The sequence below is a fragment of the Antechinus flavipes genome, chromosome 1 (genome assembly GCF_016432865.1).
Source record: "Antechinus flavipes isolate AdamAnt ecotype Samford, QLD, Australia chromosome 1, AdamAnt_v2, whole genome shotgun sequence".
Lineage (NCBI taxonomy): Eukaryota > Metazoa > Chordata > Mammalia > Dasyuromorphia > Dasyuridae > Antechinus > Antechinus flavipes.
The window spans coordinates 16,024,521-16,052,447 of NC_067398.1; the positions used below are offsets into that span (position 1 = coordinate 16,024,521).

The 27,927-nt window shown below is 34.8% G+C and overlaps 1 protein-coding gene across 1 annotated transcript in view; it reads right to left on the minus strand.

The window, feature by feature from the left end:
• Positions 1–27,927, minus strand: part of LOC127550461 (probable C-mannosyltransferase DPY19L2) — a 144,249-nt gene that overhangs the window by 60,500 nt on the left and 55,822 nt on the right. Inside the window, exons 8-9 of the mRNA XM_051979448.1 lie at positions 25,153–25,244; positions 20,643–20,742 (exon numbers count right to left, since the gene is read on the minus strand). Of these exons, the coding sequence (XP_051835408.1) occupies positions 20,643–20,742; positions 25,153–25,244 (192 nt within the window). The remainder of the gene's footprint in view (positions 1–20,642; positions 20,743–25,152; positions 25,245–27,927) is intronic.

Sequence of the window (27,927 nt, forward strand, 5' to 3'; positions counted from 1 at the left end):
TGGGATAATCTTTGATGCTTGCCTCCATCTCACCAGTTAGGGCACCTTCCTCCACCAAAGTTAAATCATACCTCCTGTGAATCTTCAACCATAAGATGCTAAGGATGGTCCTCAAGAAATTTCATATTCACCAATTGATCTTGCTTGTTCTTCAGAGTTGTACTTCAGTCTTGTCATATGCTCTCTTTTACTTTTTTGGTTCTACATCTTCCTGACTTCTTTTATGCCATGTCTCCTGCACAAACACTTCACTGCTTCTTCGTGACCTGATCCCCATTTGAGAAATCTGCAAGATTTATTTCTTCAGAGACTGTAGAATTCCACACTGTAAATAAAACCATATGGCACTGCTGGAAAAATATTATCAGTAAGATGGGTCCTTGGTTGAGAGAACAGTTTAGCGTTACTATTAAAAGCAACGTACAAAGTTGTGACACATGAATGTAATGGAATATAACTTCCTATAAGAAATGATGAGCATGTAGATTTCAGAAAAACCTGGAAAGACTTTACATAAACTGATGTTGGATTGTTAGGAGCCTCTCCAAACAGCCAGGCTGAAACCACAGGGTCAGGTAAGGGCACGTGCTCATGGAAGGGCTCCAGGGTTTGTGTCATCACATAAGGCTGCACTGTTTCCAGGGACAAAAAGTGGCCTTTTGCGCAGGAGCATGCACATCCTCCTGTTTGTCTCTCTCCTGGTTGGTTGACTGTGGCTGTTTCCAAGGGCCCCACATGTTCACTTGTTTGGCTTTTTTATAAGATGGGCAGAGGGGACAAAGAAGAGGAGAAGAGTTCCTGACCATATAACTGATTGGCAATAAATAAAGCTGTCTTCTCTTTTCTGCTCCTCTGGCTCCTGACTCTTCCTCTCAAGAACACAGCTGTGTCCAGTAGTACTCTGAAGACGGGTAATGGTAAGACCCCTGGCTGCCCCCGAGGAAGGATCTAGACAGTAGCACCTGAACAGGGACTTGAACCCATCAGAAGGTCCCTGTACACAGTAACAGCCACATTGTATTATCAACAACAACTGACTTGGTTTTCAGCAAAACAATAATCCAAGACAATTCCAAGACTCATGATGAAAAATGCTACCCACATTCAGAAAAATAAATGATAAGTGTCTGAGTGAGGACCAAAGCATACTTTTTAACTTTTGGGGGGAGGGAATAGTTTGAGATTTTCCCCTTTTATTCTATTTCTTATTTCACAATATGATTAATGTGGATATGTTTTACATGATTGCACAGGTATAAATAACTTTTATCGGATAGCTTAGTATCTGGGGGATGGAGGGAGAAATATTTGAAACTCAAAATCTTTCAAAAAATGAACATTGAAAATTATCTTTACATGTAAATGGAAAAATAAAATTCTATTAATTTTTTTAAAATAACACAGAGACTTCCAGTTAAAAAGCATCACAAATAATCGACATCAATACTCAATATAAATGCAACAATTGTGATCTAAAATAATGTTATCTAAAATAATTTTTAAAGAAAATGCAATAATTACAAAAAGACATAAAACTATCCTGGTGTGTGATACCAGAGAAACTGAGACAAGTAGAGATTGGTTTTTAATCTTTAATGTGGAGTTTAAGCTAGCTGACCAGATGGGACTCTTGTCCAAAGCATTTGATACAGATAAACCAAGACAGAGAACTTATATAGGGTTTAAGCTAACTTGGATTTGCAAACAGAATACATAACCCGAGTATACAATCTCATAGGGGAAACAAATAAAAGTAAGGGGGGCAAGGACACTGAGAGGATGGACAAGCCATAATTCCAAGAAAGGATCATAACTTAAAAGAGCCAAAGAAGGGGGTGGGGAGCTATGGTTTATTATCCAGAGCTCAACAGTTCAATGTGCTGCTTTCATACCTAGAAAAATGTGATAAAACTTTAACCAAAAAAGATGTTTAGGACTTGAAAAGAATTTTAGCAAATTTAAATATGCTGGATCTCTAGTGATTACTCAATTAGAATATAAAAAAAATACATAGTTGTCAGCTATGCAAGGAATCTTAAATATTGATCAAGTGTTAGGGCATAAAAGTCTCACAAACAAATGAAATAAAGTAGAAATATCTAATGCATTCTTTACTGGCCAAAGTAAGATATAATATTCAGTTAATGCTTTTGAATAAAAGGCTAAAAATTAATGGAGACTAAATAATTTAATCTAAAGAATTGAAGAAAGTCAAAGAACAAGTCCGAGAAACAACAGAAAATTTCAGCTAAGAAAATGACAACAATAAGACAACAAAGCAAAATTTTTCAGATAAAGCTAAAATATTCCTCAGGTAAAATTTTATTATTTCTATATTATTTTACCAAAGAAAAATTAAATCATTGAACTTCTTAAAGGTCAGTCAGTCAATGTACTTTTATTAAACACCTAATACACACCAAGCAATTTCCTAATTGCTGGGAATACAAAGATCTGTTTTTGCAAATTGAATGCAGAGTTCACAGTCTAATGGGAAAGATGAAATGCAGTTAAACCATATAAAAGCTAGATAAAGAATAAAATGGAAATAATCAACATAGAGAGGGTACAAGAAATAAGAGGCACTGGAAAAGGCTTTCTGTATAAGAGTAGATTTTAACCAATACTTGAAAGGAAGCCAGAAGATGGAGAAGAGATCAGGAGATGAGGTATCTGAAGAAGAGCAAGACTGAATAAAGGAGGATAGCGGAAGGAAAGAGGGAGAGGGCAAGGTACAGGAGACTGGAAAGGTGGACTGGGGTAGGATTGTGAAAAGCTTTTAAAACAGGATTTATTTGCTGATTCTGGCATTGACAAGAAGACACTAGAGATTTGAGTCAGGGCTGGAGGTAGGGCTTTTTATGGATTTCATGAAAATCAATGATATCTGAGTGGAGAATGGTGTGAAATAGGGAGAGATTTTGAAGTATAACATGGGAACCAATGAGGCAGCTGTATATCTGACCACATCCTTTCTTTATTCTTGTGGCTCCCTATTACCTCCAAGATCAAATAAAAAAATCCCATTTGGCTTTGAAAGACTTTCACAACCTAGTCCCTTTCTACCTTTCCAGGTTTCTATGTACTCTGTGTCTCTTACAAAAGACACTCCCACCTGTCAATTCTGGGCATTTTTACTGACTAGCTGGCCCTATCAAGTTTTCACTTCCTCCTTTAAGGCTTCCTTCAAGTATCAGCTAAAGCCCAATCTTATCCAAGAAAGTTTTCCAATCTCCACTGATGCTAATGTCTTTCCTCTGAACATTCTCTCCAATTTATACTACATATACCTCTCATCCATTATTCCTTAAGGTCCTTGACAATAAGAACTGCCTTTTGGCTTTCTTTGAATCCCCAAGTATTTCATAAAGCATCTAGAAGACAATAAAGTACTTAGTAAAGGTTGACTGATTTAAGCATGCAGTTAAAAACCAAAAACAAATCAAACGAAAACTCAAATTAGAAATTCAAAAATTGAAAAAGTTTAACAAAATGAAAGAAAAAAAAATTTATCTTATTTATAAATAAAAATGGGAGCTACATTTTTGGGGAAAAACTAATAAAAGGGATAAATTTCACAATTGGAATATAAAAGAAACTATCAGAAAACTACTATGTTCAATTATTTGCCAACAAAAATAACAAATGAAATTAATATTTTAAAATGTAAAGTACTCCGATAAACAGAATGAATTACTTTTTAAAAAATTCTATAGCAAATAAACTGAACAAGTCATAAATTAATTTCAAAAGAAAAAAAACAGGATCTACTGGTGAATTTTATCAAAAATTCATTCATTGAAGTATTATGTAAAAATGTTAGGAAAAGCAGAAAAAGAAGAGATCCTTCTAAACTCTTTCCCTGATACAAATCTGGCCATGATACCAGAAAACAAAATAAAAACTACAGGTCATTATTCATAAGGAATATTGAAACTAAAACATGAAATATCAAGGAAGAGGATAAAACAATTTAAAAGATTATGCAATATGACCATGTTCAACATTTACCAGGAATACATTTCGCTATAAGAATCATAAATATAATGTTTAAAAATCTTTTGACAAAATCCAACTATCATTACACACACACACACACACACACAAACAGATCCTTTTATAATTTAGTAAACAGTACTGATCTAAGACCAAAATTATATGTAATGGGGATCAAGAGTCCTTTATATTTAAAATTAGGGATAAACCAAGAATGTCTGTTATCACCACTGTTATTTCTAAAAATGCCAATAAAACAAACAAAAAAAAAAAATACAAGGAATAAGTTCTGACAAAACTAAAACTATTGCTTTAGTTGAAGTCAACTAAAATTAGTTGAAACAATTATTTCAGGAACAAGGCAGAATATAAAACAAATCTAAATAATCTTCTTTTTAAAATACTGCCAACAAATCCCAAGAGAAAAAGATAAAAGAACAGCTAAATGGTATAGAAGATAGAGCACAGGCCCTGGAGTCAGGAAGACCTGAGTTCAAACCAGTCTTAACACTTCCAGCTGTGTGATCCTGGGCATGTCACTTAACCCCAGCTGCTGCTCAAAAAAAAAAAAAAGATAAAAATAGGTAATCCAGTTAGAATAAAACTATGGTATGTGAAAAAAAAATTGAGTCTACCAACAATATCCACATTGAAAAAATAAAGGAAAAAATAAAATTATAAAACCCTTAAAAAGAAACATAGACGTAAGCTTATTATACATGTTTAAACCATAATAATGTAATTTCTAATATAATCCAAATTTCTCTGCTGCAAAACCATTCTGTCTGCCAAAGAATTAAACAGTAAAATAATTATAACTAAATTGAACTATCAAAACAAGAAGTCAAGAAACTCAAGAAAATAATAAAAAAAAAAAGTGGGGGATTTTTAAAGGACCTAGCAGTACCCAGATTTCAAATTTTACTTAAAAGCAGTAATTATTAAAACTATTTCATACTAGGTTAAAAATGAGAGAGAGATAGTGTAAGACAAGCTAGGGTTAAATTTCCACAGAACAGTTAAAATTCAATTCCTTAGAAACTGTGAGCAGACAATAAGAAATACTGAAAAGCTGCTTTCATAGAATATTGTAAGCCTCAAGGTAATGTAAGAGAATAAATATCTCTGACCAATTTTCTCTCTCAGAGAAGAGACTCACTTAAGTTCAAACTTTTGATAAAGATGTCTAGACTAGAAACTGGTTTAAACTGACCAGGCTCAAGGACAGGAAAAGGCTTTTCTCTAATACGCTTCCTTAATAACATTAACAGAACATGTATGATGAGGAAAGGGGAACATGTTAAGGAAGCATGTAAGAAATAATGTAACCCTAAGGGGAACAGAACTGACCACTCCATTCTTTGGGAGAGGGAACTGCAACAAACTGATAGCATAAAGCTTGTCTGCTTCGGTACCTAGGACTCCCTCGGGCCCCCTCTTCCTATCAGAGAGGTAGAGCCCGCTTCTGGCCAGAAACTTCCAATTTCTCTGGACTTTCTCCCTCAATAAAATTTCTATTTTACCTGACTTTCAAGTCAGCTTGTTTCTAACAATAGATTAGTATGCACAGATAGATTAAGTACATATACACATACATACATATATATAACAACCCAAAAGCAAATGAACATGGTAGTAAAGAATGTGATAAAACTCTAAACTCTACAAGCTACTAAGGAAGGTCTCAATTATTCTACAAAAACCTTCTCAGAAAACTGGAAAAGTCTGTCAAAAATTTGATAATTACTAATATCTTATACCATGTATACTAAAAAGAATTCCAAATGAATATATGATTTAAACAAAAATTGGAGGAGCAAGTCAATACTTTTAATGACTAGGTAAAGAGTTCATGATCAAGCAAGAGAGAATTAAAAATAGATAATTTTTATTATATAAAAATAAAAGTTTTTGTACAAATGAAACCAATTCAGTTAAAATTAGAAAGGAAACAAATAGTATAAAATTTTTTGCAGTAATATTCTCTAATAAAGACCTCATATCCAAAATAAACAGGGAATTGATTCAAATACTTATGAACAAAAAGCATTACCTAATAAATAAATAAATAATCAATACATATGAAAAGGGAAGTTTTCAAAAATCTAAATGAAACAATGGTCCAAACTATTAGAGAAATGAAAATTAAAACAACTCTGAGATTCCACCTCCAAATTAACAAATTAGCAAAGACAGATCAAAAAAAAAAGTAGGAAAATTACAAAGATTGGAGGGAAATGTGAAAAGATAGACCTACTGGTGCCCCCATTAAAGCTGGAGTCAGGAAGACTCATCTCCCTGAGTTTAAAACTGGTCTCAGACACTTTACTGGCTACGTGACCCTAAACAAGTCACTTAACTGATTCTTTTTCTTCATCTGTAAAATGAACTGGAGAAATAAATGGCAAACTATTCTAGTATCTTTGCTAAGAAAAATCCCAATATGGGATCAGAAAGCATCAAACAAGATTGAAACAAATGAACAACAAAAAACAATTATGAGGAATTGGTCCATCCATTCTGGAAATTTAGAAATTTGCCCCAAGAGTCACTAAACTCTCCAGGACTATATCTCCTTACCCTCAAAGAAATCAAAGAAAGAAGAAAAAAGCCCCAATATATAGTATCTCACAGAATTTTTTTTAAAACTGGCACAAAATTTAAAACTAATTTAAAACTAACCCTAAAATTAGAATGGCCAAACAAATTATAGTACATCAACTTTATAAAATATTATTGCACAATACTAAAATGACAAAAGGGAAGGTTTTAGAAAATCCTAGCAAGATTTGCATAAACTTGCTGCCAAATTAAATAAGTAGAATAAATTTATACAATACAAATGTTACAAAGAACAAATCTGAAAGACTTAAGAACTCTAATGAATTAAATGACCAAGGATGATTTTGGAGAACTGCTGAGAAACTAGTTATCCATACCTTGTAGAGAGCGAGATACACTAGACTAATAAACAGAATAAAACCTAAATTATAGAAATTTGTTGTATTTGAATATGCCTATTTAAAATGTTTTTTTAGGGAGGTAATGGGGCAAGTAGCACTGAAAGGAGGCAAGCAATAAGACTGCCAAAAAAACTTAAGTTACTGAGACATCTTTAAAAAGACATGTGCAGAGAGCAAAGAATGCCAGAAAGAAACAAAAGCCTAACTATGAAAAGTATGTTGAATTTATTGCACACAAGGAAAATCTAGTTTTATTTAATATTTAGTTTCATGTATAATTCTTTCTTTTCTACTTTGCATACAGAAATATTCATTTTACTTGTAATTTCAATTCAAAATTTGAAAATATCAAAGTATATACAATCCCCAGAGATAATCTAGCCCATTCCACTTCTCAAGTTAACACTTCAAATATTAACGGGTTCTCAAATTAAATTTTCAAGTTAATTCTCAGGTTAAAAACTGAACTTCATTCATCACTCATAAAGTATCCAAATTTGATGTAGCAGTAAAGTAGATCTATATGTTGTCCATACAACTGCCTATAACATTCAAAACTCAAATGACTTTATAAATATGAATGCTTACTCAAATGAGGCAGGTTTTAAGCAATCTAGTTTGCCAAGATAATCTATTATCTCTGTCTTCTCCTAAACTCACCATGAGAGAGAGGATTTAGATAATATGCTGGAAGCCTACCTCATTTTCTAAAATTTCAAGGACATCAGTAGAGCACCTGAGCAGTATGCCTATGTTCTAAATATATGAACAGCTAAATGCTTCTATAATCATTCATTTCTGTGATAACATATTTTATTCCTATTCTACTCTGAAGTCCTCTGTTGCAGTTTGTTCACAACCAATATGTGCCTATTGTCCTCTATGAGATGATTAATTTTTAATTGTTGTTTTTCAAGTCTTAAAATCATGCAATACAAGTATTAAGATGAACTTTTGTTTCCAGAGAAAGTTCGGGGTTATTATAAATGTTTTATAATTTCCTGAAAATAATAACAGTCCATTTTCTTTGTCTTGTTTAACAGAAAAACTCTCAAATGCATATCATAATTTGGTAAGAAATATTCTTCATCCACTTGACTTTTCCTATATAAATGAACAGACCATACTCCTTTAAATGGTTTCAGATCTCTTCTGAGATGTTTTGCAATGTCCCAAGGCACCACAATGTCATCTGCAAACATATCTAGAGGAACCTCATCATCCATAAGTAATCTATGTTCAACTTAGAATGTTTGACCTCCTCTAGCACCACGAACATCTTCATCAAGCATACATGTACCTGCTATTTTTTACTTTATTACATATTTATGATCAAAGGGTCAAAGAATAAGATTCTCTCTTAACATCTTACAGGCAAGGGTGGTGAATGTTCAACCCACAGGCCTTCTTATTTGGTCTGGTCTTGCCAAAGCAATTGCAGGTGGCAACAACCTCCAACTACTTGAGTTCTTTAAGTTGGTAATTTTGTATTGCTGCAAATGATGCTATAAATATTCAAATGGCCTTTGACAGAAAAAAAAGGTTCCCCACCCCTGTTACAAGGTATTATGCATTGGAGATAAATTGTTGGAAGAGATTTTTTAAGGCATTATTTTGTGATACAAATATTTTATAATAAATATACATTTAAGCACAGTAGGATGTGTAGCATTTTGCATCTTTCTGTCAATTATGTGAAGGTAAATTTGAGATCTACTGTGGAAGATTATTTGTGAAAGCCTGCTTTATTCCCAATTAATAATCTCATCAACAAATGCCTGTGATGCATATATCGATGATTCTTAAAACTTTTAGATATAGGAGAATTACCATAAGGTCAATAATTACTGATATTCTCTCCACTGCCCTTTTTTTTTTATTAAAAAGTCCATTTTTTTTTCTATCTTTGGTATAGCCCAACTCGCCTACAACCCATCTTTCAAGAATCAATATCCTAACACCTTCATAATTACGTTATCTCCAGTACTGATCTCTTCATATACATTCTACTTGTTGTATTTAGTAGAATCTCTAATTCTGAAAGATTAATCAGGATTATAATGTCAGAATTTAAGTGTAGTGATTTTATTGATCTTGATAATGCAAAAGTTTATTATTTAAAAATCTGCAGATTTTTCTCACTTTCTTTCAACTGGTTGTCTTTCATCTATTTGCACTCTGAAACCTTCTTGCAATGACTTTGTTTGTGCTTTTAATTAATTTGTGCTTTCTTGAAATTGGTGTTCTACCCACTACTGCTCTTTGTTTCATGGAGTAATACTACTCTTCCAATACCTTTCTTTCTCAATGGTAATAATAATTAGCATTTAAATACTGATTTAAAATTTGCAAAGTATCTTACAACTATTATTTCCTTTTATACTTATCTAAGCCTTGGAGGTAGGTGCTAATATTATCCTTTTACAGATGATAAATACAAGGCTGAAAGAAGGAGACTGACTTAATTACATTTTCTCATTATCAATAACTTGTATGATAAGAACTAAGTTGATTCAAAAGAATGCCATATTTGCTTCTCATTTTTATTCTTTTTAAAAACTTTAGTCTAATATTGACTTTTGATCTAACAAGTTGAAATTCTGAATTTATCATTTTCCAACTGTCAAAATTTCATGTTAATATTGTTGTAATTCAGTGCCCGTAATATACAATGTCTGTTAATTCTTTTGTCAGAAAAAGTATTCATATTATATGGGCTTACGTCTTTTCTGCAACCTGTCCTCCTGACTCATGTTTTTCACTATAATTTTCACCATCTTCATCTATCCCATTTTTGCATAGGAATTTGGATGTCTAATTTGTAGAATCTTATTAATTACTTTACATAATTTCTCTCCATCTTCTACAATAGAAGTAAGTAAATAACTTTTTTTCTACAATGGCCTTCAAAAAATGTCATAAGGACTACAACAGTAAGAAGATCAAATGTTCCATAAAATAATGCTACTTGTTTGACTTTGAATACAGTATAAAACCAATTCCACTAATTGTTATAATTGATTCTCCAAAGTGTGCCTCTGATCCACGCTTCTGGTTAGTGTCATTTATTTTTGCCTTCTTGTATCATTTATACAAGAACGTGAAGACTGATATGATTCAATTCCTACAATATGTCCATTCTCTGATGAGTGGATAAAGAATATCTAGAATACCAACAGCCAAGTTCAAGTTTATGGAGGACTTAAATCTTTCACTCAAAGCACCTTCTGCCCTCTTTTCTGCCAGTTTACTACTCACTATAGAAGAAGAAAAGGACCAACATATTAAGCGCCATTTTGCATTTTTTTTGTTTGTTTCATGGGTTGCTGAGGCTAGCCACCCTAGAGGTGGCTCTTTCCATTTTTCTCTCCTCTTCAGAGGAGCCAGCATCTCCATTTTTAGTTAGGCAGGTCCTCAAAAAGAGTCTTGGTCTCTCCCAGATCATACTCAAGGCAGAGTCTGACAGAGTTCTGCCTTCAAGAACCCAGAGTCATCTCCACACAATTCCAAGGCATCAGAATAGGGTTTTGTGGACATCTGTAAAGACAGTCTTCCTCCACCTGGTTTTTCCTTTTGGAAAAACCTGAATTCTTTTGAGTGATTACAGAACCCATATAGGATGCTTTGCAATGTTTCAGGGTTTCAGGCCATCAGCACAATGTTATCCACCAAAAGGAGCAGATGATTACTTCAATAACAGTAACAGCTGACATTGACCAATCACCTGAAGTTCTGTAAAACACTTCCAATATACATTCTCTCCTTTGAGCCTCACAGAAACCCTGTGAGATAACTATCAGGTAGGTATCATTAACCTCATTTTACTATGAGAAAACTGGGACACTGAGAATGATTAAAGACTGGCCCTTGCTTATCCACTTCTGCATGTCAGAGAAAGGATTCCAGTCCAGGACTGTGACCAAGTCCAGTTCCCTATCCCTTCCCCTTTTGTCTTTTAGAACCCAACCAGTTCAGCAGCTCTGCCTGTATCTAGATCTTCAATTTATTTCCCCCAAAAGATGCAATTTTCTTTCTAGATTCAATTCTTAATATTTCTTACTTTTCCTTGTAATATGTATGTATATAATGTGTATGTTCATGATGCACTTGAAATTATTTATCAATTGTCAATTATGTGCAAAGCCCTATGATAGGCATGGTAGAAAAATATTACTTTAAATCAGACAGCTCCTGCCCTTAAGAAATTTCTATTTTACTAGTCAGATGAGTCAATAAAGAATAAAGCAAATAAAGGAGCAGAAGTGCCACAAAAATATTACAAAATATTACCAGCTGGGTCTGAGAAACTTTTCAGCTGAAGGGAAATAGTTTTGTGAAGGTAGTTAACATTTAAGGAGCTGAATCTATGATAATATGAGATAAGGAAGACTGGATGTTAATGGGAGGGAAAGGGAAAGGAGGGGGAAAGAGGAGAAGGAAGAAGAAAAGAGAGAAAGGGAAAGGGAGTGTCTGTGTCACAGGTGGATCTTGATCCAGGTTGGATCCTTGACTTACAGCTGTAAGATAAGTAAGGAATTACATAGTCAGATGTGCATTTAAGAAAAATCAGTTGTGTGGAAGATGGATTAAATTTGGAAGACGCTTGAGGTAAGAGCACCAATTAGGAAACCATTATAGTCATCCAGGTGAGTAGTCATGAGGGACTGGGAAAGGAAAACTTTATGAGTACAGATAAATGTTATTCACAAGAGATATTATGGAGATAGAATTAACAGGATCTGGCTAACTGGGTGAGTAGTATGAGAGGAAAGTCAGAATAATGCTGAAATTCTGTTAGAATGCTGGTAGCCTCAGCAATAATGGGGCATTCAGTAGAGGACTGAAGTCAGGGGAGAAGACAAAGTTCTCAGAGTTTGAGAAGCTTTTATAAAAGCCAGTGCAAACTGTCTGACAGGGAGTTGGTGATATGGGAGTTCAGGAGAGATCCTTGGGTCAAATGAATAAAAATATGTTATCTGTGTGACTCACCAGCGTGTGAAGATTTAGGATCACATTTATAACTAGAAGAAAACTCACTGGTTATCTTGGTCATCTCAGGCAATCCTTCCATCTTATAAAGGAAGTGGCAGCAGCAAGACGGAAGGCCTTTTTCATCATATTAGGCTTCTGACCAGTGCTTGTCTGAATTGCTGAAAAGAATACTGAGCTTGCAAAGATCTCCATTCAAATTTGGGCTCTAAGACTTTTTAGCTTAAGCGAACATCAAAACCATCTGGTACTGGGTACTGGCTAAGAAATAGAGTAGTCAATCAGTGTTAATAAGTTAGGTTCACAAGGAAAATAGTCAATAACTACAGTAATCTAGTGTTTGACAAATCCAAAGACCCCAGCTTTTGGGATAAGAACTCACTATTTGACAAAAACTGCTGAGAAAATTGGAAATTAGTAAGGCAGAAACTGGGTACTGAACCATACCTAACACTGTGTACCAAGATTTTGGATTCTGCCTTGAATGAAAACATAGCAGCTGAGGAGCCTATTGGTAAAAAAAAGGTAGAGTTTAGGTACCTGGGTGATTTTGGGGAATGTTAAAAAGATTTTCAAATGATTTAATCCTTTCTTTCACTGATTCTAAATCAGATCTATGGTCTATTTCCTTTATCTCTAAATACTATTATAATTGTTCCATTCAAGAAGCTGACTTCCCTTATTCACAAGTTTCTGCCTTAAAAACTCTAAATTTGATCTTCTCAAAGCCACCACGATGACAGCTTGTCTAAGGCTGTCACAAGTCAAATCACTAGTCAAATCAATCTAATCCTGACAAGAGGAACAGCCAAGACCATGTTTCTTATACTTTTGAAAGACCCTTGTTCATTCTGGGAGATAGTTGGGGAATTGCCTCGATATCCCCTTTACCTCTGCCACACATCTGTCCCATTTTAAAGATGAATACTCAGAGAGAATAAAATAACACAAGTTAACTAGGGACACACAACACACAGATACAAGCACATTATAAAAGAATACGACAACACAAGTACAAGTAATCCATACTGGGCTAACAATCCACTTAAGCTGCAAAAGTAAACATTTCACAACTCTAATCAATCATACAATTAAACTGTTAATTCCAACCAGTTTCAACCACATACAACATCAACAATGTAAGCAATTTTTAAACAAAATTTACCATGTGCAGAAAATAAAACCCACAGTCTAAAGCCAGATGTGTTTATAAAAGGGAGAACTCACAGTCCACAGCTAGACATGGATTTATCAAAAAGAAAAGCCTGCAAAGGCCAATCTGTATGCCCCCCAAAAGTGATCTGGCCTTACCAAAGTGATCTGGATCAAGAAAAGGGTTCCTGCAACAGTCCTCACAGTGAAAGGTGGGTTTGATCAAAAGCCAGGTCTGACAACAGAGCTAGATCAAAGCACTGAACTTGCCACACGAGATGAGCTGGAACTCTAGAAAAAGATCCAGTGTCACCTAGTCCCTTAACCCCACAAACTGGGAAGTTCAAGGCTTCATTTCTACATCCTCCCCTTAAAACTGCCACCCCTAATTAACGTTAATAATTGTCTTGGTCCCTAAAGTGTGAATAAATGGAGCTGCATAAGATTGGCCTACAGACAGATTTTAGAGATCAAGGATAAACCACTTCCCTTAAGTGCAGCAAAGGTAGAGATTTTAGACATAAATCATAAATGGGAAGGGAGAGGGAAAGTGGATTACAGTATAATCATTTTTAGGGCCTGAGCCGTTTCCCATAATAAGTCCACAAGGGCAGGACAATGTGGATGGATGTTCCTCAGTCCTATGGCAACAATTCTTAAGTGATGGTTTCAAAGTCCAGGGATCAGTACTTGGTGGAGGACAGGACCAGAGTGGGGTGATAGGAACAGGTTCTGCAATCTTTCTTCACTTCACTTAACATACAGAAGAAAGCACTATCAAGAATGGACTGATCATTTCAAGCTGCATTGTAAGATACTAACTCTTAAGTCAGAGTCTACTGGGGAAAATAGTAGCTCTGGAAAATCTAGATTATTCTTTATAGGTATATCTAGAATTATGAAATCATTGCCATTTTCATGGTTCTTAATAAAAATGTGAATTCAAGGCAGGAGGGGTAAGGTAACAAGAGGATGGAATAAGAGATATATGGGTTCCCTTCTGTATCAGCTGAGGACCTTTGAAACACACTAAGGACTCAGAGGAAGAGTAGTATCATAGATGTTCTTAGATATAAATTATCTAAAAAGTGCCTGTTTACAAAATCTTAATGTTAAGGCTGCTAAAGAAGTGAATGCTTTTTCACTGATTAAAAAGGCACATTTTTGCCTATTGTCACATTATGAGGAAATGAGTGTGATAAGACACTCTGCAAGCTGAGCAAAAAAGAGAAGAAACAAAGGTGTAATAAGGAGGAAGAGAAACCTTGGGACCTCATGGCATAAGGGATTTCTTTCCACATTTCTGGCTAATTATGCACATATAAGAGGAAAAGGGCAAGAGCCCACTGGATAGTAAGAAGATGAGGAAAGAAATAGGGGATATACATATATTCTTGGAAGTGATGTTCAGCATTATATAATTTTCTACAAGGAGAAAACAGAGCTGAATTGGATTGAACAACATTCCTATTCCTCTAAAGATGGTTCATTACCTGATAAATAAAACTGTACCAAATCATGGCACATACAAAGTTTCAAAGTTGCTCTTCAGAGGGGAGGAAGACAAGAAACATTATCTTTACCCAACAACAAAAAAGAAAAGAATAACTATCAACCAATATTTCCACTTTTTCATCTTTATAAAAACTTTATGAGAATAATCACACACATATTCAGGGTGATGCAAACACAAAATGAGAACAGGGAAGATTTTGTATTTCATTTCCTTCTATAAGGCATATGCCTGGTAACATAACACAGTAAAATGGATATAGAAGGATAAGACTGTATTAGTGGAGTTCAAAGAAGCATCTGACAACTTATTTGACTAAAATGCAATCTTAAACACTTTTATAATAAAGGAATTCCCATGTTATATTAAAATCATATATAAGAATCTACAGTAATTATGATCATGAAGATAACTGTTCAATGCTATAATGAGTATCAATATAAAATATAAAGCAGGAAGGCATATGCTCACCAATAAGGTGTTCAGTGTCCTGGAGGATGTTCTATGCAGAGTCCAAATAAAAGAGGAATTACCTATTGATGGCAAAGACCATGGAGATAACTTTGTTCAATAATCCACTGAGTACAAACATAAAGTACTAACTAGGAAGACAAGTACTCCTCCCTAAGGTATTCACTAGGAGGGTATTCTGTGTAAAGTCTAAATAAAGTTGGGATTAATTACTGATGGCAATCAGTAATTTTAAAGTAGCTTTAAGTAGCTTTAAATGCTCCTTTTTTTTTTTTTTTGATGAGATAGTGTTGATTGCATCGAGACCCTGAACTATATGGGGATGTAATACAAAGTCACTGAAAAGAAATTGAGCCAGTCATGTACACTTGGATCAGAAATGTCTACTGTCCAGATTGACATTTATTGCTGGTGATACAGATCAATTTTTCCATCAATATAAATATCTTAGATTGGAGCTGCAGATGAGCAATGCGGTGGAGTGCAAAAATGAACAGGAAGATGACCAGGCTAGATTACATTTTAGAAACTGAAATAACTGCAGTGATCTGGCACTGACTAATGCAAGCAAATGCCTTATCAATATCTTCTTGCGAACAATATATGGTTGTGAATTCTGGAATATCAAAATTGTAGAAGAATAAAGTGATTCAAAGGATAATAGAAAGATGTGTGGTAAGTGCAGTTCATTGTGAATTACGGTTTTCATATGAGAAATAGCATAAAAGATATCAAGAAAGTATATGACTGGAAAAGCAGTGATATACTGAACAAAAGAAAATAGGCAAACTTAAATCCTTTTATAGAGGATTATGGAAAGAAATGGACAACCCTTGCATGAAGATGAAGATGTATAGTATAATTATAAATTTCAAAGCTGGAGGGCATAACCATTCCAATAGTCATGAAAGTTCCAATGAAGTCTGAAAGTACAGTTACCCCAACACTATGAAATGACAACCTAAATGTAATCACTTCCCTAGGATCTTTTCTTCTATTAAAATAGTTTAAGCAAACATTTCCTGTGACGGGGGGACAGCCAGATAATCCCAGAGAGCTTTCTTGAGCTGAAAGCTCTTGAGCTGACTCAGCACAGCACTGCAGGAGAGTATGGGATTTGGGGCCTAAGCTCAGCTTAGCTGTTTGTTCCCTAGAAGGATATTGGGCCAATACTTTATTCTCTCTGGACTTCATTGTCCTCATCTACAAAATGAAAGTTTGACAAAATGATCTCTCAACATCCTCTGAAGTTTTAAATAAAAGCTCAATGATGATTCCAAAGATCCACTTCAATAGAAATATTGCCCCTTTAGAAAGGAATAAAAGTCAAGTATTAGTCTCTAAGTATAGATAGCATAAAGTAAATTTCTATTAATCCAGAATGAATGGGATATATCATAATTAATTTAATTTTACTTATTTACTAATTAAATCCATACACACACATACACTGGATATATACTGGATTTCTGATTTTTTTTTTTTTATGCCAAGGCAATTGGGGTTAAGTAACTTGCCCAGGGTCACACAGCTAGGAAGTTAAGTGTCTGAAGCCAGATTTGAACTCAGGTCCTACTGACTTCAGGATTGGTGCTCTAACCACTGCACCACCTAGCTGCCCCCTGATTTTTAAAAAAAAGTAGGATTTGATAAAACTATAGCATAAAATTACACTGAATTCAACAACAATTTGTTATATACCTATTGTGTGCAAGACACTGCAATAATGAATGTGATTTCCCCAGTTTTCAAAAACTCAGGACACTTTAAGATAACTATAAAGTCATGATAATGAACATTAATTATCATGAACATTAATCATTAAACTATCAATTGAGAAATATTCTAATTGCTTGAGTTTTCCATATTATTTGGATTTCAGATAAATGGGGCACAATGAAGGGCCTATCTATAACTAAATTTTCAAGGTTGTGTTTGCTAAATTATAGTTTGTCATTTATGTGAGACATTTGTATATGCTCTTCTAGACTCAACGCTTTGTGCCTATTTTGCACATATTCTATAACCACATGCATTCACTTAATATATTTATGTGTAGTATATACACACATTATTTGTATATATACATACACACATATATGCTCATATCTATAAGCAAACTTACACTTGTGTCTATAACCACACACACACATACATATGTACACTTGCACACACACACACACACACACTTATTACCCTCAGTAAATATTTCCTTAAGAATAGGAATCACCAAATAAGGAAACTTTAAAAACTGGAAGAGACTTCATAGGATTTCTAGTCCAGTCCAAAAAAAATATTCTGACACAGTCACATAGTCCAGCCTCTACTTAAAAACCTCCAATGGGGAGGAGGTAAGAGGCAAACCACCCTTTCAAGGGCCCATCTTCCTTCTGGGTAACTTGTCTTTGAGAAATCTAAAGTGGCCTTTTTCCACCTTTCCCTTACGCTCCTGGCTCTGCTCTCTGGGGCCAACAGAACAGTACCTCTCCTACACAGCAGCCCTTCACCTATTTAAAGAGCCTACTCCTCTTCAGGCTTATTATGTCCAGCTATCTTTACAGGTCAATTATTTCATTCTTTGTACTGGAATCCCTTAGGCTGAGCACAGGGTAAACCCAATAAATCTATTAAGCTTGCTGACTGATTTTATCATTCATCTTGTCATCTCTACCTACAAGGAACTCAACATTTTATTTGTGTTAAAAATGAGAACATAGTGATTAGATAGCTAGTCGTCATCTCTTGTTCAGATTGCTGCAGGAGTCTGCTCCTTGCTCCCGCCACCTCAGCTTGCTCCCCATTACAAATCATTCCACACCCTGTTAGCAGTGACATTTTCCTTAAACATAAATCTGTCCATAATAACTTTTCAACACAATTATATTCTAGTGGCACCCTAGTATTTGCAGAATCAAATATAAACTCCTCTCTATTTTTTAAAACTCTTCACAACCTTCCTCTTTCCAATCAATCCAGCCTCATTGGGCTAACCCTGCCCTCCCAGACAAACAGATCTTCTCACTATATATCTCAGCCTCCAATCTCAGGGTCTTTCCACTGGCTAACGCCCCATACTCTCTCCACTCAACCTGCCAGCATAAAATCCTTCTTTTCTTTCAAAATTTTGCTCCATATTCTATACCCAAGTTCCTTAACCAGGATCTGTGAAATGGTTTTAATATCATTTGTTTCACTTTTACTCTTATGTGTTTTATTTTATGCATTTAAAACATGATTTTGAGAAGAGATTCATAGACATATGCCAAAATCTATAAACCCTAAAAAAAATGAAGCCTTTCTTGTGCTCTTCTAGTACTCTCCCTTCCAAACAACATTAGAACTCCTTTGTATTAAATGTATTTATCCTCTATTTAATCTGTAAATATTTATTTATATCCTTGTTTCTTCCTTCATTAGAATGTAACATCCTAGGAAGCAGGGATGGTTTCATCTTTGTATCACCCAGTATCTGATAAACAGTCTTGTTTGATGAATGTTTGTTGATTCAGTTGTTGATTGTTTTACAATTATTTAGGATAAAGTTGTCAAATTTCTTCTGAGGTTATTAATTACCAAATATAACATGACTCCCTCAATAAGGGATAAAAAAGAAATGGAGCAGTCAAAATATGTTACTATATAAGCAGCTTCAATACACAAAATTGACCAAATTTAGCCTGATCACAGAAAAAGAATCACATCATTTCCACACTACAAGGGATGTGAGAGATCATCTAGGCCAATCCTCTCATGTTATTATGGTTTTTAAAAAATAAATCCACCATCCAAAGGGAAATTATCTTGCCCAAGAACATCAAGACACAAGAATAGAAAACTTGCCTTACTCTAAAGTCAAGTACTTTCTACTCTCTGATGATGCTTTCCCCAGAACTGGTTTTCAATCTAATAATCCAAGTATTATATGACAATGAAAATTCACTAAATATCCTCAATGTATTTTTTTCTTTCACAACAGAAATCTTCCATGGAGTCATTAGAAACAATATGAAGGAAATGAAAGTTGTGGTTTCACTGTTCCATTCTTTTATAAAGGTTGTCTAAAATAATATGCACCACACACATGTGCAAAACCCCCTCAAAAATAAAGAAACTTTTATGACAATTATCTCAAGAATATTTTATAATTAATGGAAAATTGCTTCTGTTTTTCACAATTTGAAATTAAAATCTGAAATCCTTTTGTATATATCCCTGCTTAGAGACTCAATGTAATCTAGCAAATTTATAAAAGTTCATTTTCCCATTGATTATCATGATACAAAATTTTGATACATATTCAAATTGAAACATGAGCCGAGTTGAAAACTTTTGGCAAGGAAGAGATTATATAATGATCACCAGTTGTATAAATTCTGGAGATATTGATGCATTGGCAATGCCTTCCCAGCTGATAACATTTTGTATTTCTATCATTCAAAGGGCTTTTATTCATTTCAGGATTTCTGCTTTGGTACCATCACTCTTCCCTTCTCAATCATAAGGAAATCTCATACCTGGAGATTCACAAAGGGAGAAAGGATAATGAGCTAAAAGCCCAGTCTTAATTAGTAATGCAAAGTCACAACCTCATTGGGCTCTGTTTTTCCATCTATAAAATGAGAGATTTGAATGAATGAATAGTATGGTATAGTAGAAAGAGTACAGAATGAGCCACAGAGAGGCCTGGGTGAGAGGTCTAGTTCAAACCCTTTCCCTTGGCAGAGAAGTGCTGATGATCAACATGCATATCACCTTAGTGAGAAACAGATTGTTCCAGCACACTGAGGTCACAGTCCCATTCCCTCAAAAGTCAGTTCACCAGGAAGCAATGATGATGATCAAAAGTGATAATCATCACTGCAAACTCCCGGGCCTTTCTTTCTCCCTACTTGCCAGAATGCATAATGGGTCAAAGCCATTGTTTATGGCAGCACAGCAAATGCACAGGAAGAAACTCTGCTGAGAATTCAAAATGCCAAAAAGTCTCACTAGAAGTGCTTTTATCTCTTCCCACTAGCCACACACCACCTACTGACCTATGGTGAATGAGGCAATAACCACAATAGTCCTACTTGTAAAGTGATAATGAGTCTCTAAAAATCACAACCCAGAAAAGCTCCACAATTTGGCTTAGAAAAAATTGCATCTTCATCTCAATATAATGAGAGTTTAAGCAAACATTTCCTGCAACAGGGGGGACAGCCACATAATCCCCAGAGAGCCACAATTTCTTGCCACTAATTGAACCACAAAGCTTCCCTGCCATGAAGAATATAGGGATGGCCACTGAGGCATATAGTTAATCCACAATAAAGATTATGAAAATGTAGATTTTAATAAGAAATTTTCTAAGATAAGTTAATTAATACAGTATTTTTGTATATTCTACATGTGGCTACTAGTATCTTTTGTCAAACTTTATAAATAATCTCAATTTGGACATACTTTTAATTCCTAAGAGTACATCACATCTTAAATTACTCTTTAGGAAAAATATGAGAATTTTACAAAACCAAACACATGGTACATAAACTTAAATCCAATTAAAATCATCTTACCTGTGTAAAAAGAATAAACTGAGCAAACTGCCAAGGAAGCATGAAAGCGACATTAGACACAATGAGTGCAATAAAGTCTTTCTTACAATTCTGTCGAGACCTTAAAAGAAAGAATACCAAGACATTTAGCCATAAAATCTCCAACTCAAAGATAAGCAACAAGAAGAAACAGCAAAATGTTAAATACTCAACTGTGAAAGTCTTCACCCTAATTCTACTCTCTTCCTGCCCTTCTCCAGTTCCCTCATTCCTCCAATTAATAATTGTTTCTAGCTTCCTATCCCTTGATTCTTTTTTTTAGTATCACATCTACCTTGTTTGGGCTTTGTACAAAACCATACAAGGTCTCAGCCTCACCGAACACCTTTAACCTTGAGGAGGCATCAGGCTCCCCAAGTAGTCCAAAAAGGAATCTTAAATAAGGAGCAATCTGGTCACATCTTTCTCCCCACCTCCCTTGGTTGCCATCTCCTATTCCTTATATCTCTGGAATATCTCAGAAGCATCCTAATTCGGAGACACATCACTTTTCCCCCATTATGTCAGCCTGGACAGCATGTCCTCTTATTTATTCTTCATACCAGTCTGAATACTCTTCCTAGTACATTGCTCTCATCACACTACTCTACTTAAAAAATCTGCAGTGGCTCCCATTGCCCCATAAACAAATAAATAAATATAGTAATAGTATATAGTAATAAATGTCCAAGATTCTCCAAGAGTTTCAAACCAGTCTTTTCAGATGTCCCTCACATTTCTCTATCCTATTGTATCCTCCACATTACAGCCAAACAGAACCACATTCTAGCTTGCTCTCTCCTAAGTCAAAGAGACTTCCCTGATCCTCAGCCAGCAAAGATCCTGTCTTCTGACTTATCTCCCTGCATGCTATTCTTTATTGCACTGAGAAGATATATGCTTTAGTCTTAGAGGAATCTATGATAAGCATACAATTATCTCAATTGAGATAATATTTGTGATGTGCTTAGCACAGTACCTGGCACATAGTAAGCTTTTGAAAAAGAGCTTGTTCCTTTTCTTTCTCCCCTTCACAGTGTATAGCATAGACCCCCAACACATAGTAGGAGCTTAATAAATGTCTTTCCTTCCTTCTTAGTCTCTACCAGAGTGATCAATAAACATTTACTAAAAATACTTTTGTTAAAAAATGTAAAATGTTAAAAATATTTTGTTATAGTTAATAAAGTTAAAAAGAATGTTGAATTAACCAGAATATATCAACCTCACCCAAATCATGTTTTTGTGTTTTGATACAAACCTATGATTTCATTAATACAGAGCTCTCAATGAAGAAACTACCTTTCAAATGTGCATTACTACTAATTAATTACTAAGTCCTCTTCTCTCTTTTCCAACTTCTACCACCCTCCCTAATCATTCTTCTCATAGCTACCAAACTGATATTTCATGTGACTCCTTTGCTCAATAAATAACATTAATAAACCACATCTGTTCAGCAATGTCTGAAATCTCATCAATCTATCCCACTATCTCTTCAAGCTGTTATCCTAACTCCTCCTTTTTTCATTCAAATACTAGAAAAAGCCATCTGGGTTCTTGGTCACTTTTGCACCTGTTCACCCCTTTGCAAACTCATTTCTGATCCTGCCATACAACCAGAACTGCTTTCAGCACTGCTGCCAATAAGCTTTTTACTGCAGTCCTCGTCTTCCTTGGAGTCTCTGCAGCCTTGGCCTCCTAGATGCTCTCTCTGTTCTGAGTTGTTGTGATATCTTCTCCTGCTTCTCCCCTTCACCTTTCTTACTCTGCCTCCTTTGCAGGATCATTCTCCACTTCCTGCCACCCTACATAGTGTATTTCTAGGAACTCTACTGTGGGCCTTTCATCTCTATTAGAGGTTCTCAACTGTTTTGGGGCCACTGAACCATCTGACAACAGGCCTGTTCTCAGAACAATGTTCTAAAATAAGTAAGATTTCAAATGACATCAGTTATATTGAGATGAAGATGCAATTTTTTCTAAGCCAAGTTTACCTCAAATCTATACATACATCCCTTAAGGGTCAGTGGACCACAGGTTAGAATCCCTGACTCTAATCCCCTCTCTCAGAGATCGGTTCTAATAGGTTCAATTAGAATCTTTACAAATAAAATTCTTAAATCAGTCAGCAATCCTTCAGAAAGCATTTGTGTGTAAAGCACTACATATCCATCCCTTACCTCTCTTCTAAGCTCCAATTTTGAGTAATCAAGTGCCTAACAGACATCTCCACTTGAATATTATAGACACCTCAAAGTCAACCTATGTCAAACAAAAGTCATTATTTTCTCATGAAATCTATCTACCTAACTTCACCAGAAAATTTGGAATCTCAAAGTCATCCTAAACTCTGTATATTCCCTCACTCATTCCCATATAATCCATCGTTAAGTCTTGTTAATTTTATCTCTGCAACAATTCTACTAAGTCCTCCTATCTCTTTTCCCATTGCCACCTTCTCCCTAATTCATCCTCTCTCATACTTACCAAATTGATATTCCATGTCACTCCTTTGCTCAATAAATAAGGTTCAGTGGCTCCCTACCACCTTGAAGAAAAATCACAAACTATTCTATTTGGCATTTAAATCCCTTTCAATTTGGTTTCAACCTATGTTTCCTGGTAGATTTTCCTTCAATTACCTTTTGCATGGCATTCCATTTCCTGCCTAAAATGTTTCCCATTCTCCCTTCTGCTTCACTAGATGCCCAACTCCCTTTCACAGCTTATGCCTTATTGACAACCTTCCAATCCTTCTCATCTTCATTCACTTATTTACTTTGTACAGCCTTTGTACAAGATTTGAGATTTTTCATCTCAATCCACATTGACCCAGTCAAATGTAAGATTCTCTTTTATTTTTGTCTTTGTATCTTTGACTTTAAAAATCTTTGTTGGATTGGAATTGAATGGAATAGTGGACCTGAAAGAGCCTAATTCACAAGGAACCTTAAAAATGTATGCCTACAATGAAATCCTAAACATGTATTTCAGTTCAGTCTGACTCTTTGTTACATACTCTGTAATGGGCCACAATTCTGGAGAAATATACTTGAGGCAAGGATTCTTACAACAAGGTGTTAAATCACTGGAATTGATAAGACAATCATTATCTAATTTAGCATGCTCATTAATAGTTCTCTAGTTCAATATGATTGATTTAATCTTAACAACAAATAATGGTTCCCTAATGATATAATGATTGGTTCATACTCAGTATGATGAATTGATTTAATTGTAATAGCGTATATAAACTGTGGACAAACTCGGCCACAGGAAAAAGATTTGACCTCATGGTGGCTCTCCTGGCTTCATCACTTCTCCACTAAAACCAAGGACTCAGGCTGGTCCCAAGATCCTCCAGAGAGCTATATTTTAATCACCCCAGTGTATGGGGCTCTAAAAAGCAATGGTACATTTAGTCACCCCAACTTGGGGGCTCTAGAAAACAGGATATTACGTTGAGATGTGCAGACTGCTGACTGGCTGATTGGCTGAGACTGCTAATGCAGAATAGGAGACTGAAGGAGACAACAAAAAAATTTAGACTTTATCCCTGACTATTCTCGGGGTGATTATTCTGCTGAAACCAAGGCTAGTTCCAAGACCTCCAGAAAGCTAACCAGAACATTACAATACTCCAGTTCATTTTACAGATAAGGAAACTGAGGCATACAGGGATAAGTGACTTAGCCAAGGTCAAACATTTAGCAAGTATCTGAAGCTATTTTTAAATTCAGAAAGATAAAATCTTCCTGACTCCAGGGACCAGAACTCTATGTACTACGGTGTTCCCTGACAGCCCTCTTTGTATTCTGCCCCTCCTACTATTTAAACTTTGCTCTGCCAACTTTAAAATGTTTATATTGTTAATGTACTGGTTATCAACCAAAACATACATTTCCATCATTTACATTCAAAGAATCATGGGAAAATAAAACTTCCAAGCAAACTACTGGAAATCTCAATAATTCAGAAATGTTTAGCAAATATCCTTACTGACTGCTATGAAACTATATCTGAAAAATAAGTTGTTTATGTTTCATATATATTTTAGAGATATTTCAAGAAAAAAATCCCAAATCAATACAGTTGAAAAAATAGATATGACAGATATGACAGTTTAATTCTAACAAAGGAAAGACTAAAAAGCAGCAAAGGAAATACAAAGAAAACATGCAGGAACTATTTTAAATTTTATTATTTTAATTAATCTATTATTAAAATTGAATAGAATAGCTAAAAAGATGAGATCTAGATTAGCAAATAAAAATTTTTGTGAGTTTTAAAATGACATTTCTTAATCTAATTATTAGAGTATAGCTCTTATTGTAAATAACTATATTTCTTGATTACTATGTCTTAGTTCATTTTGATAAGATCATCCCACTTATAAATAATTGATGAGTATCTAAGTTTTGTTCAAACTTCTTAGATAAACAAGAATCTTAGAAATTTAAGTATGTTCAACAATAATAATAAAAATTACCTGAGAACATGAGTTATAATCAGCATCTGAAGTACATGAAATGGGTAAGAGAAACTTTCTCGGAGAGGTGGAGTCCACATCACACGTGTAGACTAAAAACAATAATAAACAGCTTAGTTTACTGCATGTTTTATTATACTTACAATTATTAAATACCCAGAAAAAATCATGACTCAGGTTATTATTAACAAAAGTAAATAACTACAATATATGCTATGTCTACTGCTCTTCAGGTTGTTTTCCAGATATAGAAATCAGAACTTAAGTTCTGTAACAGGGACAGTAAAAATGAGATAAACAAAAGGTCACTGGAACTAGAGGGCCAAAATTGGGACAATGAGCTTAAAGAACTGGGACCTAGTGCCTAGAGTTGTTCTTAGATATGTCAGATTAGGTATTTGCAAACACTAAGGTCATTTGCATAGACCTAGTTCAAACATTTGTACAAATCATTGATAATTCCAGTGGCTTCAGCATTTATAAACCTCTCTCAAAATAATCACCTGACAGACATCAATGTGTTTGTCAATTATTGAAACAGTATATAAAAATCCACATGATGTTTTCAGCATAGGTTGTTTCTCTCAAAATTCCCAAGTATAATTTCATAAAGAATAAATTATGAAGAAAATTTCATAGAGCATTAAAAATTGGTACCGTTGTAAAACTAACGAAGACAAGATTAGAAGGGAAGCAATAAACTGGGAAAACATTTTGACATTCAAAAATTCTGATAAAGGCCTCATTTATAAAATATGGAGAATTAACTCAAATTTATAAGAATTCAAGCCATTCTCCTATTGATAAATTGTCAAAGGATATGAACAATTTTCAGATGAAGAAATTGAAACTATTTCAAGTCATATGAAAAGATGTTCCAAATAATTATTGATCAGAGAAATGTAAATTAAGACAACTTTGAGATATCATTACACACCTGTCAGATTGACTAAGATGACAGGAAAAGATAATGATGAATGTAGGAAGGAGGAGGAGGAGATGTAGGAAAGCTAGGACACTGGTACATTGCTGATGGAAAGGATTCATCCATTCTGGAGAGCAATTTGAAACTATGCTCAAAAAGTTATCAAACTGCGCGTACCCTTTTAATCCAGTAATGTTTCTACTGGACTTATATCCCAAAGAGATCTTAAAGGAGAGAAAAGACCCAGATGTGCAAAAATGTTTGTAGCAGCCCTTTTTGTGAGTTCTGTCACTCCACAATCCATTCAAAGACTTGACCTAATGTTGATTCTGAGGGAAGCTCTGGAGAACTCAGGCAAATGTCCTGGAAACTGGAAACTGAGTGGATGTCCATCAATTGGGGAATGGCTGAATAAATTGTGGTAAATGAATGTTACGGAATATTATTATTCTGTAAGAAACGACCAACAGGATGATTTCAGAGAAGCCTAGAGAGGCCTACAGGAACTAATGCTAAGTGAAATGAGCAGAACCAGGAGATTATTATACATGACAACAACAAGCCTATATGATGATCAATTCTGATGGACATGGCTCTCTTCAACAATGAAATGATTCAAACAAGTTCCAATAATTCAGTGATGAAGAAAGCCATATACACCCAGAGAGAGGCCTGTGGGAACTGAGTGTGGACCACATTATAATGCTTTCATGCTTTCAGTTGATGTTTGCTTGTATTTTGTTTTCCTTCTCAGGTTTTTTTTCTTTCTAGATCCAATTTTTCTTGTGCAGCAAGATAACTATATAAATATGTATACATATATTGGATTTAGCATATATTTAACATGTATTGCACTACCTGCCATCTAGGGAAAGGGATGGGGGAAGGACAGAAAAATTTGGAACAGAAAGTTTTGCAAAGGTTAATGTTGAAAAATTACCCATGCATATGTTTTGTAAATAAAAAGCTTTTATAATTAAAAAAATAAAAAGAATTGGTGCTGTTGTAAAATGGTGAAAAGTACATAGAACATTTGCCTGAGTTCTCCAGAACTTCCCTCAGAATCAACAGTAGATCTTTGAATGGACTGTGGAATGACAGAACTCATAGAGAGTAATAATTTTCCAGCTTAAGATATCTTAGAAGGATTTCAAGAAAGGTCTATCTCAATTTGACAGGGGGAATGTGGCCCAGTACAGCAGCATTGGTTACTCTGCCCTGATTCAGAAGGCCCAATCATACCAGCTGTGAGAGCTCCAACACAACTGCAGAAGGCAAACTTGGAGCCCCTGAATTCCAACATAACATGTGGGACTTAGCTAGGCCATTCAGCACAGTGGGGAAGCCTGCAGCACCACCCCTAGTATAATCTGTGAGAAGTCAATGTTGTCCTGAAGAGAAAGCTTGGGACAATCTCCCCTGTTCCTCAAGAGCAGATCTCAACCTCTAAAAATGAGCAAAAAAGCAAAAAGAGCTCTGACCCTACAGAGATTCTATGGAGACAGGGAAGACCAAAACACAAACTCAGAAAAATACAGCAAAGGCAAAAATGCCTTCAGATGAAGCCTCAAAGGAGAATATGGATTGGTCTCTAGTTCAAAAGGTCTTGGAATCATTCAAAAAGAATCTTAAAAGAAAAAGAGAAGAAAATTGGGTAATAGAAATAAGAGCATTGTATAATTCTTAAGAAAGTTTTTTGGGGAAAGCTAATATTTTTGAAAAGGAAGCACAGAATTTTTTTTTTTTTTTTTTTTTTTTTACAAAAAATTGACTGAAGGAAACAACTTCTTTAAAAATAGAATTGCCAGGGCAGCTAGGGGGTGCGCAGTGACTATTACACCAATCCTGGA